This window comes from Terrapene carolina, unplaced genomic scaffold, assembly GCF_002925995.2.
Source record: "Terrapene carolina triunguis isolate 2854851 unplaced genomic scaffold, T_m_triunguis-2.0 Scaffold31492, whole genome shotgun sequence".
In the NCBI taxonomy this organism is placed as follows: domain Eukaryota; kingdom Metazoa; phylum Chordata; order Testudines; family Emydidae; genus Terrapene; species Terrapene triunguis.
In genome coordinates, this window is record NW_020695843.1 from 22,202 (window position 1) to 34,529 (window position 12,328).

Sequence of the window (12,328 nt, forward strand, 5' to 3'; positions counted from 1 at the left end):
CCCCCCCCCCCCCCCCCCCCCCCCGCGGTCACCTAACTGCAGGGAAGGATTTCTTTTCAGCCACAGGCAAATAGCCCAGTAGGAACGGCTACCTTTGTCCCCTTAATTAAATTCCCGTATTTCAACCAGGTTACCATGAGCGATATCACTCTCCTGAGGATTACACAGCAAGATAAAGAACGGATGTTGCTTGAATGCCAGCAAACACCGGGACCATACGCTGCCAGGCTTTGTCAGGCAATGATACCAGATTACTTGCTGCAAGCATGGCGCGGTCAAGTGTCCTACCATGGAGGACGGAATAAGGCTGCACTGCCCAGAAACCTTGTGGCAAGGCTTTTGGAGTACCTCCAGGAGAGCTTCATGGAGATGTCCCTGGAGGATTTCCGCTCCATCCCCAGACACATTAACAGACTTTTCCAGTAGCTGTACTGGCTGCGAATGCATCCCAAGTCCTCAGGGCAAAATAATCATTAAAAAAACCTTGCTTTTAAAACAAGTTTTATATTTTAAAAGGTAAACTCACCTGAGGTCCCTTCCATGGGGTCGTGGTCTTGGATACTGGCTTGGGAGGGTTCGGAGGGTACTTCACTCAGGCTGAGAAAAAGCTCCTGGCTGTGGGGGAGAACGGAGTGCTGGGTGCTCTCCGCAAGCTCGTCCTCCTCCTCCTCGTCCGCAGAATCCTCAGGTGTAGCTGAGATTATCCCCGCCTCGGAATCAACGGTCAGAGGTGGGGTAGTCGTGGCGGCCCCCCCTAGAATTTCATTTAGCTCGGCGTAGAAGCGGCATGTCCGCGGCTCTGACCCGGAGCGACCGTTTGCCTCCTTTGTTTTTTGATAGGCTTGTCTGAGCTCCTTCACTTTCACGCGGCACTGATCTGAGTCCCTATTGTGGCCTCTCTCCATCATGCCCTTGGAGATTTTTTCAAAAGTTTTGGCATTTCGTCTCTTTGAAGGAAGTTCTGCTAGCACTGAATCCTCTCCCCATATAGCAATCAGATCCAGTACCTCCCGAACGGTCCATGCTGGTGCTCTTTTTCGATTATCAGCCGGCATGGTTACCTGTGCTGATGAGCTATCTGTGGTCACCTGTGCTCTCCACGCTGGGCAAACAGGAAATGAAATTCAAATGGTCGCGGGGCTTTTCCTGTCTACCTGGCCAGTGCATCCGAGGTCAGATTGCTGTCCAGAGCAGTCAGTGGTGCACTGTGGGATAGCTCCCAGAGGCCAATAACATCGAATTGCGGCCACACTACCCCTAATTCGAATTTACAAAATCGATTTTGGCGCTACTCCGCTCGTCGGGGTGGAGTACAGAAATCAATTTTAAGCGCCCTTTAATTCAAAGTAACTGGCTCCGTTGTGTGGACGGGTTAAGGATTAATTCGAATTAACGCTGCTAAATCCGAATTAAAGTCGTAGTGTAGACCAGGCCTTGGCTATGGGTGTTGTTTTCTTCCAGGCAGCTCACAATGCAACTAGGCTGCTTCAGTATTTTGGATATCAATCAAGGATTCATTACTAGAATTGGTCTGATAACTGCTGAGCTGGGCGTGTGCAGGCATAGGTTCATTGGCATCTGGAGCAGAGATTCCCATGATGCAATGCTTCCCTGCTTTTTCTGGTCCCAGAGTTCAGTGCGGTTCTCTGTTCTCCATTCCGTATATAAATTGAGATGTCTCCCTATCCCAGATGAGGCTAGGGGAGTTGTCTCTGCTCTCCATTCTGTATGCTAATGGAGATGTCTTAATCTTGTCACTCTTGTCAGGAGGGGTCTAGGTGTGTCTCCCAACGCCCTTCACTGCTCTCTGCAAGTTTTTTTTCCTCTGATGGGTTTTGGTTTAAGCAGAGGCTGGGGGTGGAGGGGTGTCTTTCATGAGTCAGGCTGGATACTGCACCCTGGTTCCCCAAGAACACAGAGCTGACTGGTATCATGGAGCAGGTCTTGATCAAACTGCCGAAGAAGACCACAGACGCGGTTCAGTGGTGAAGGCGCTCGGCCATGTTTATTGCTGACAAAACACAGTACTAGCTCCCCGGATCAATGTCTACAGTTACACTGGCACATCTATGCCCCTTAGAATGGACTTGGCTCAGTGAGTGGCGAGACTTTCCACTCCCCCGCCGAGGCCAGAAGAAGACTCCCTCTGCGACTTGTCTTTTACACTCTGATAGAAACCAGTTATGTCTTGTCCCTCTGACGTGGTTAAATTACCACCCTTTACCTGGTACATTTTGGTTGGATCAAAACATCTCTATCCATCACCCTGTCATCCTGACCTTACCATTAGGAGGGGTTAGTGTGTTCCTGTATCATCATTAGGAAGTGTGTTTACACCTGTCAAGGTTCCTTCCCCACTCTGAACTTTAGGGTACAGATGTGGGGACCTGCATGAAAACTTCTAAGCTTAACTACCAGCTTAGATCTGCTTTTGCTGCCACCACCCAAATGATTTATGAGTTATTTGGGAAACTCTGTTTTCCCCCCCAAAAAACCTTTCCCTCCCTGGGTAGCCTTGAGAGACTCCTTCACCAATTCCTTGGTGAACACCGATCCAAACTCCTTGGATCTTAAAACAAGGAAAAATCAATCAGGTTTTTAAAAAGAAGGCTTTTAATTAAAGAAAGAAAGAAAGAAAGAAAGGTAAAAATCATCTCTGTAAAATCAGGATGAAAAATAACTTTACAGGGTAATCAAACTTAAAGAGCCCAGAGGAACCCCCTTCTAGCCTTAGGTTCAAAGTTACAGCAAACAGAGATAAACACTCTAGCAAAAGGTACATTTACAAGTTGAGAAAACAAAGATAAAACTAACACGCCTTGCCTGGCTGTTACTTAACATTTTGAAATATGAGAGACTTGTTCAGAAAGATTTGGAGAGCATGGATTGATGTCTGGTACCTCTTAGTCCCAAGAGCGAACAACAACCAAAACAAAGAGCACAAACAAAAGCCTTCCCCCCGCACCAACATTTGAAAGTATCTTGTCCCCTTATTGGTCCTTTGGGTCAGATGTCAGCCAGGTTACCTGAGCTTCTTAACCCTTTACAGGTAAAAGGATTTTGGAGTCTCTGGCCAGGAGGGATTTTATAGTATTGTACACAGGAGGGCTGTTACCCTTCCCTTTATAGTTATGACAACACCATAACCCTATATCAAGGTGTTCTGGTATTACCCTTCTGGAATGTGTTTATGCAAGTGCCAGTGCCTAGCACTTCTCATGAGTGTTTGTGTTTTTGCAACACCAAACACGTTTTTGCCAGGTTCATGTTCTGGACAATGAACCTCCAAGCAGAGTCACAAAAGGGACTAATGAAGGTTTCAAAGGCAAGTACAAGTCTGGCATTCTGAATGTTTGAATGCTTCACTTTGCTGATTTTAACTTTCGTTTTGATTCATAGCTCTATAGATTTTAGGGCCAGAAGGGAGCTTTAGATCTAGTCTGACCTCCTGGGTAACAAAGACTATAGAATTTAAACCAGTTACTCCTATACTTCATCTCAACTTGTGTTTGGCTAAAGCATATCTTCCTGAAAGGCATCCAATTTTGTTCTGAATACTTCAGGAGGTGGAGAATCTTCTGCTTCCCTTGGTAGTTTGTTCCAATGTTTCATCGGTATTACTGTGAAAAATGTATGCCTTACCTCTAATAGGAATTTATCTGGCTTTAACTTCCATCCACTGGTTCTTGTTATGCCTTTCTCCACTAGATTAAGAAGGCCTTTAGTATGCAGTGTTTTGTCCATGCAAAGATACTTATACACTGCAATCAAGACACTTCTAGGTCAACTTTTTGATAAGCTAAACAGATTGACCTCCTTAAATCTCTCACTGCAGGGCACATTTTCAAGCCCTGGAATCATTATTCTCTGCGCCCTTTCCAATTTTTTTAACATCCTTCTTACAATGTGGACACTGAAAGCAGATGTCGTATCTGTCTCCCCAGTGCTGTACAAAGAGCAAAAATCACCTCCCTACTAGAGCAGGTTGGAAATTATCTGGCAAACCAGAGTTTCACTGGAAAATAACAGTTTGTTGAACTCAACATTTATCATGAAAGTGAATCGGGTTCAACAAACTTTCTTGAAACCACAAACAGGGTCTGGTGGAAATGTCCCTGGTTCCCAGCCAGGTTCCCTGGTGGCTTCTGTTAGTCCTGCCATGCAGATTGTCCCGGGGCTTGGTACGGATTGCCCCAGAATTGGAGACCCTAGACTTTCTAGGGTCTGTACCTCCAGAGCAGCCCTGCCAATGCTTTCAGGCTCTCTGCCATGGGATAGGAACCTGAAAGCCCTGGGAGCCCCAGCTCTAACCAAGGCTCAACTCCAGGGCCTGCATCAGGGATCCTGGAAGTCCTGGGATGGGTTCCAGTGTCCCAGGGTCTGTGGCTCTGGGGCAGCCCTGCCTTGCAGAATGTCCTGGACTGGGCTATTTGCCTGTTTAGGCTGCCAGCTGGCCAAGGAGTCTGGAAGCCCGGGGGTCCCCAGTCCAGGGCAGGCCACATGATGAGGCTGCCCCAGAGCCCCAGCAGTGGCTGTGAGAAATTGACATGCTTGTCCTGGTGCTAACAGTCATGAAACTGACAAGGATGTCAGTGTCATTCCGCATCTGTTGGGGGTCCTGGGAGCAAATTTCATGTTGGATACGCCATGGGCTGGAGTTTCCAAAACAAAATTTTAGCTGGATTTCCAATTCACAGGAAATTTTAAAATAGTGAAATTTCCGGTATACTGGAAATCCTGCATTTGTCAGCTGTACTCATTGCTCCCCTGTTTATACATCCAAGGATCACTGTCGCCGTTTCTGCAGCAGCGTCACACTGGGACGCTCTTTGTTCAGTTCTTTGTCCACTATGACCCCTGCAAAGAACATGGAAAATATCTGAATTTCCTTTTATTGCTATTTTCACATTTCCTGCTGAGATTCAAAGGTTCAGATTCCCTCTGAACTCCCCACATGTCCCAGGATGGCAGACAATGGTTTTATAGAACCCAGTTACTGGTACTTAACTGACAATAAAGGTGTCAGGGCTTTTGAACCTTTGCATCTGGCCAAGATGAGCACAAGCTCATTTTATTTTTTATTTATTTATTTTAAGCCCCCTTCCTTGGGATGGGCCCCTGAGGTGGGAAATCTTAAACAGAGAGCTTGGGAATTGTTAACAGGAGAGCCCTGATGAACAGAGGGGGTGAGGCAGGGTCTGCAGGGAATGAGACTGAAACACAATCCCCAGAAGCAGGGGTTCCTGGGATAAGCTAAGGCAGCCCAGGTTGTGAGGGAAAAGCTGAGCTTTAGGTAAGACATAGGCCTGTAGGCCTTCAGTTGCTTTATTCTTTTCTCTGTGATTGCTGTGTTCCTATGGATAAATACAAAATAACACTGTCCTGGGTCTGGTACTATTCAATATTTTCGTAAATGACTTGGGTGATGGAGTAGAGATACACTTACACGATTTGTGGATGACATGAAGCTGAGAGGGGTCGCAAGCTCTTTGGAAGGCAGGGTTAAAATTCAAAATGATCTTGATAAACTGGAAAATTGGTCTGACATCAGTAAATTGAAATTCAATAAAGACAAGTGCAAAGTATTAGACTTAGGAAGGAAAAATCAAATGCAAAAAACCCCAAATATGGAATAACTGAGTAGGCAGCAGTTCTGCAGAAAATGATCTCGGGGTTTTAGTGGATCACAATCTGAAAAGTTGTGATGCCGTTGTGAAAAAGGGAAATGTCATTGTGAATTGTATTAACAAGAATGTCATATGTAAGACACAGGAGGTAATTGTCCCGCTCTACTTAGCTCTGGTATGGCCTCAGCTGGAGTTCTGTGTCCAGTTTTGCTCATCACTGTTTAAGAAAGTGAAGGACAAATTGGAGAATGTCCAGAGGAGAGCAACAAACAGAGTAAGAGGTTTAGAAAACATGATCTATGAGGAAATGTTGAAAGAATTGGACACTTTTAGTTTAGAGAAGAGAAGACTGAGAGGTGAACTGATAACAGTCTTCAAATAACTGAAAGATTGTTTGTCAATTGTTGTCCATATCCACCAAGGGTAGGACTAGACAATCATCTTAAATTGCATCAAATGAGATTCAAATTAGATATTAGAAAAAACTTTCTAACTATAGGGATAATTAAGTACTGGAACAGGGTACATAGGGAGGTTGTGTAATCCCCATCATTGGTGACTTTGCACAACAAGTTAGACAAACATCTATCGGGGTGGCCCAGGTATACTTAAACCTCCCTTGGTGTGAGGAGATGGACTAGATGACCACTTGAGGTTCCTTCCAACCCTACATTTCTCTTATTCTGTTGTTTTATCAGCTATTGAGGCCTGCTGATATAAAAATAGTAAAGGCTGTTTAACTTCCTCCTGAGTTACCAATGGACTGAAGAGTAGTTCATCCTTTTCACATAATATGATACATCCTGTTTCTATCCAAAATCAGAAATGTTTATTGAATACTTCTGCCTTTTCTGCATCATTGCTAACATTTTTAACATCTTGATTTGCAGTTGAACTCCACCACAGTTAGGATTTTTTGTTTGTTCCTAGTATACTTTAAAAATGCCTTGTGAGTCTCCTTAGAGATTTCTCCCCTGATATCATTAGCTTCCCTTATCATCATAACATCTAATGTATATTGATTGTTATGTAATACCACTGTTTTCCATTTGTTATATATTGCTTTTTTATTTCTAATTGCTGCCTGCACTTTGCCACAACCATGATTGGTGTTCAGCCAATATTTTGTGGCCGTCGAGCATCTAACTCCCTGAGGCCTCTTTGTAAATTCCTGCTCCATTGAATTTCTAGGACACATTAAGCCCCGGCTGGTTGGAGGGCATAGTGCCTGTTCGGGACGTGTGGAAATAAGAGATGGAGAAACATGGACCACAGTCTGTGATGCCCACTTTGATCTCAAAGCTGCCAACGTTATCTGTAATGAACTACAATGTGGAATAGTTCTGTTTATCCCAGGAGGAGCTCACTTTGGAGAAGGACATGGACCAATCGGGACTGAAGCGTTCCAGTGTGTGGGGAATGAATCCCACCATGCGTACTGTCCCAGGACATTGGACATCAGTCAGACGTGCTCACACGCAAATGATGCTGGAGCCATATGCTCAGGTAAGAATTCAGTGCAAAGTCTTTAAAATCCCAGTGATGTGAATTTTAGATTAGGGTGAAGCAATATACTGATCTCACTGTGTAGAGAGCTAGGGTAATAGGATGGCACCAATTTATTTTAAAATGGAAATGATCCAAGATAATTAGAGTCGGGTCAAATCCCCCCTGACTTTCCTTTCTTTAACTATTTGGTATAAAATAGTTCCAAGGCTCCCTCTCTAAACCCCTTCTCCCTTCTCTCCAGGGCACACAGGTCTCCGTCTGGTGAATGGCAGCACAGCGTGCTCAGGGAGGGTAGAAATCCAGGTTCTTGGTGCTTGGGGAACCCTCTGTGACTCACGCTGGGATTTACCAGATGCCAACGTTCTCTGTCATCAGCTCAACTGCGGATTCGCTGTATCGGCTCCAGGAGGAGGGTATTATGGGAGGGGAACTGGCTCTGTCTGGACAGACACATTTCACTGTAAAGGAACTGAACCCCATTTGGAGTATTGCCCTGTTACTGCCCTGGGGGCCTCTCAGTGCTCCCATGATGATGATGCCAGTGTGGTTTGCTCAGGTAAGTGTAATGCTGGATTAATGACTCCTGCCCCTCAGTGTGTGACACTGACCCCAGAGCAGGGGAACCACAGGGCACAGCAAGGGGAGGGGGAGCTAGATCCTAAACCACGTATAATAATGTTAAATGTATTTAATTTTATTTTTAAGTAAATATGATTATCACAAAAAGAATAGTGATGTCCCGGGAAAGCCCTGGATTCTCCAGTAAAAACATCAGCAACTCTGTCCTTCCCAGGACAGTGGAGCAGGGGCAGCACTTTGGCCTTTGGGTTTCATAAATGTCACCAATTCACTGTCCTCATCCTTCTCCAAATCACTGCTATAGTAATTAGAGGGGGAGCTACTAGCAATTCCCAATATGGAGGTTGCTTCACACTTTCTATTAAAAAATACTCTCAGCGCCTTCTTGAGAAGTGTTTATGCCTTCATTGTTTGCAGCAGGCCTTTGCAGTTTGGGAAGGGGTAATGCTAGGGCCAGAGAAGTGCCTTCCCCTAGTGCAGGGAAATTCCTTCCAGGATTGGCTGAATTATAAACAGCTGAAAATAAACATTTCCCTTCTCTCACTTGAGTTCCTGAGGATATTTTTGGTAGCATGCCACAGAGAAAGTAGCACTTTATCTCACTTTGGTTTTTTCTAACTTTTTTTCACACCTTTCCAGTTGAAAAAAAAAAATAGGGTTACCATATTTTAATATTCCAAAAAGAGGACACCCCACGGGGCCCCTTCCCCACCCCAACTCCGCCCCCTCCCCAAAGTCCCCGTCCCAACTCCGCCTCCACCCCCTGCTCCCCTCCCCCGCTTCCCGCAAATCAAATGTTCATGGGAAGCCTGAAACAGGCAGGCAGCAGGTAAGCTGGGGCGTTGGCGGAGGGGGGGGGCATGAGGAGGCGCGGTCCAGTCCGGCCCCCCCCCGGCCGAGCGACTCCCTCCGGCGGCCGGCCCCGGCCAAGAGGCTCTGGCCCCGGCGTCTCCGGCCCGGGCCCTGGGGCGCCAGCCCCGGTTCCTGCCGAGCGCTCCGGCCCCGGCTGAGCGGCTCCGGCCCTAGCAACTCCAGTTTGGCTCGGGCACCGGCCCCAGCCCTGGCCAAGCAGCGCTGGCCCCGGCCGAGCACCCCCAGTCCCAGTCCCAGTGGCTCCAGCCCGGCTCGGGCCCCAGTTCCGGCCGAGCGGCGCCGGCCCCAGTGGCTCCGTCTCGGCTCGGGCCCCAGTTCCGGTCGAGCGGCTCCGGCCTGGCCCCGGCCCTGGGCGAGCGGCACCAGCTGGCGGCTGAGCACAGCCGGCCCCAGCAGCTCCAGCCCCGACCCAAGCCCCACGACCCCTCCCTATTTTCCCAGACATGTCCGGCTTTTTGGAATTTCCTCCTGGACGGGGATTTGAGGACCAAAAAGCTGGACATGTCCAGGAAAATCCAGACATATGGTAAACCTAAAAAAAAACCCTCAAAAATATTTCCCCCCCCTCCTTTATTACACTTTTTTTTTTTTTTTAAAAACTTTTTACAGTGGAAGAAAAGATGAAAAAAATGGGGGAGAGATAAGGGGAAAACCAGTAAACGCAAATATGAAAAGAAAAATTAAATGTTTCATTTTCAAAAAGTTGAAATGAATCAACATTTTAGTTAGAATCTAAACAAAAATTCTCATTCCATTTCCACATCCCAATCTCTTGGATGTGTTTAAAAGTTGAAATACTACATTTGTGGCAAAGTACCTTCTTCTCCTCAGCAGGCTCAGTCCTTTTTAGCCTTGGAGACACAGGCTTGGGCAAAACAAATCCTCACAGGTAGCACAGGGTCTGGTTATTCCTTCCCTCAGTCAGTCCCTTGTGCTTGTTTTTTCTTCCCTTCTGGGGACAGAGTGCAGCCTTCCTTGCTGGAAGGGTTCAAAGACTTGCTACACCCAGCCTCCTGGCAGCTTCCCTGCTTCTCTCACTCTCTCCTCATCCCCCCCCCCCTGCCAAGGAGGGTTTAAAAAGGTCTCAAGCAGTTGGAGCCAGACTGGCCAGCTGAACCTAATTAGTTCCCTGGTAACCCCTTTTTCAGCTGAACCTTATTTCCCCCTGGTTATCTCTCCTCCGTGGTTTGGGAGAGGCCTTTTAACCCCTTGAGACTAATTACTACCCCCCCCTCCCCCCCGTAGCCTTTTGTCCTGGGTTTACCACACATTATAATACAGTACTTAATGGGTACTCCACAGAGCTTCTTGACTGGCTGGAACTGGGGTTCTTACAGAGAAACCTACTGCAGAAGTCCTGGATTTCAACCTTCTTCCTAATAATGTACACGTAGCTTCCAGGACTGTCTCCCACAGAGCCCAGAGTCACTGGTGCCATTACACACCATGTCTAAGGCTATAGGGTCTTGCCCAGCACTCTCAACAGACGTCTACTCTCCTCTTTACAGCTAATACCTTTGTACCTTGTGGGCTATTCACCTCCCAGTTCTCCTGCTTCTCACAGAGGCTGCTACCTGCATTCCTAACTGAATTCCCTGCAGCCCTGCCCTGCCTCTCCTAACTAGCTACCCAGCCCATACCCTGGTTCTCGGAGGGAACTCTTCAACACATGAAGATGCTGATTTCTCCCTACAGTTGCTGGAAAGAGAATCCCTTCCAAGGAAAAACACCTGGTCCCTTCTGTACGAGCTCCATCTGCTATGATCCCATCTGGCCTTCCTGAGGGGCTGTGGTACCCAGTTATATCCATGAACCTCCTCGGAAAGCCCCAAATCTACTCTCTACCCTCACACTACACTAGTGGCATAGCTAGGACAGGAAACTTGGTTGGGCCCCGGCTTTTCGGGTGTGGACAATGATGGGAGGGGCACAGGGAGGGGTGCAGGAGGGATCCAGTGCTCTGGGGAGGGGGCAGAAGGAAGGGGAGGTCTCCTCCCTTCACCGCTTCCAGCCAGCCCTTACCGCTCAGATGGAACCCAACGCTGGGGCAGCCTACGGCACACAGGCTGAGGGGCATGCCTAAGGTAAAAAGATAGCAAATGTAAAATATTGGACAGGTGGTGGGAGGTAATAGGCGCCTATATAAGATTCAGGGGCCTCTGGCCCTGATTTGGCTGGGCCTGGATGCTAACTGGGTGGGCTGTGGCCCACCCGTGGTTACACCTCTGCACTACACTAGCTGCACACAGGCATTCTCCTGCTACAGTCTTAGGGCAAACTCCTGGCTCCGATGAAGTCAATGGAGGTTTTACTCTTAGGATTTCACTCTTAGCCTTGAAATGTTATTTGGCTAGCAAGATCCTTGAGCTGTTTGGATCCAGTGCACACACACTGCACCCGTCAGGTTGCCATACTAGTACACACTGTACCTGACACAGCCAGTGGGTATCCCCTGCTCTGACTCTGCTGTTGTCTTTTAACATTGTCAGTCTCTCCTGGCTGCACCTGGGTCTGAACTTGGTGAGTAATTCCTAACTTATCATCTTGCTGTAGGACTGACTTATTCTGAAACACACGCAAAGACTGAGATTCACATCCCAAGGAAGTCACAATATTCACCAACAGAGAATGTCCCTTCCCCGCCCCACACACAACCTGCTTAGTGTGGTGTGAATTGATCAGCTGGAAACTTACCTTGGGCTCAGAGATCACATCACACTTCAGGGGACAGCTCCCATCAGAACCACCAGTGCCAGGAACTATCTCACACTAGGAGCTCCTGCACTGGACCCAGGGGAACCAAGAAAGTTGCCACCTACCAAGCAAAGATCAGAGGGAACTAAGGGAATTTACCAACAATAACCTCTTCCTGACCACCATGAACCCTGCTCTTCCATTGGCCAAACTCCCTCAAGGCAAACTTTCCTAAACCATGCACGACCCACCTGCTAAGTGCTTGTGCAGACACTATTCACTGGCTTCCAGGCATTTAAGACTGGATAAAGTGACTAAAAACCTCAGCAGCCATTCCACCCCCCACAGAGACTATTTTCCCAATCAGGAACCTGCAGGAATTCCCTCGCTCACTCATTTACAGGGTCTGCTAGCAAGCCCCTCTGTCAAGCTCAGAGTTTTACAATCCTTATAGCACCTTCCACGTATAGATTCAAAAGAATAAGTGTCTTCTGACAGAGGTTGTTCCCTTTAACACTGTGACACACTCTGATCACTGGCTTATACCTTCTTATGGAGAAACAGTCCATAATTTCATGCTCACTCTGTATTATTTCTAGTGTATAACATTGAGTGTTATTCAGTGTATTTCCCATCTCTCCTGAGCCCAGGTCACTCTGAATCACTCAGACTGCTGAATGGAGAGAGCCGGTGCGACGGGAGAGTTGAGATTTCCCTCCATGGTGCGTGGGGCAGAGTGCTGGATGACCACTGGGACATGAACGATGCCAGCGTTGTGTGCAGGCAGCTCCGGTGCGGAGTCGCTGAGAAAGCTTATAACCCCCCTAAGTCTGAGCGAGGAACGGGCCCTGTGGGGCTGAGAAGGGTCCAGTGTGCAGGAAACGAGACTCGTCTGACTCTCTGTGACAACTCCACGTCTGAGACAGCCCAGGCAGGAATTGCTGAGGACGTCAGTGTTGTTTGCTCAGGTGATTCATTTTCAAATCTCACAGACATTCTCTGTTCAGTAGAAAAATACATATTAACAGCTGGCATCTATCCCTGCA

At 47.5% G+C, this 12,328-nt stretch overlaps 1 protein-coding gene across 1 annotated transcript in view; it reads left to right on the forward strand.

The window, feature by feature from the left end:
• The window catches only part of LOC113409241 (scavenger receptor cysteine-rich domain-containing protein SCART1-like), a 47,582-nt gene that overhangs the window by 11,920 nt on the left and 23,334 nt on the right, over window positions 1-12,328 (forward strand). Inside the window, exons 2-4 of the mRNA XM_029914123.1 lie at window positions 6,819-7,133; window positions 7,378-7,692; window positions 11,933-12,250. Of these exons, the coding sequence (XP_029769983.1) occupies window positions 6,819-7,133; window positions 7,378-7,692; window positions 11,933-12,250 (948 nt within the window). The remainder of the gene's footprint in view (window positions 1-6,818; window positions 7,134-7,377; window positions 7,693-11,932; window positions 12,251-12,328) is intronic.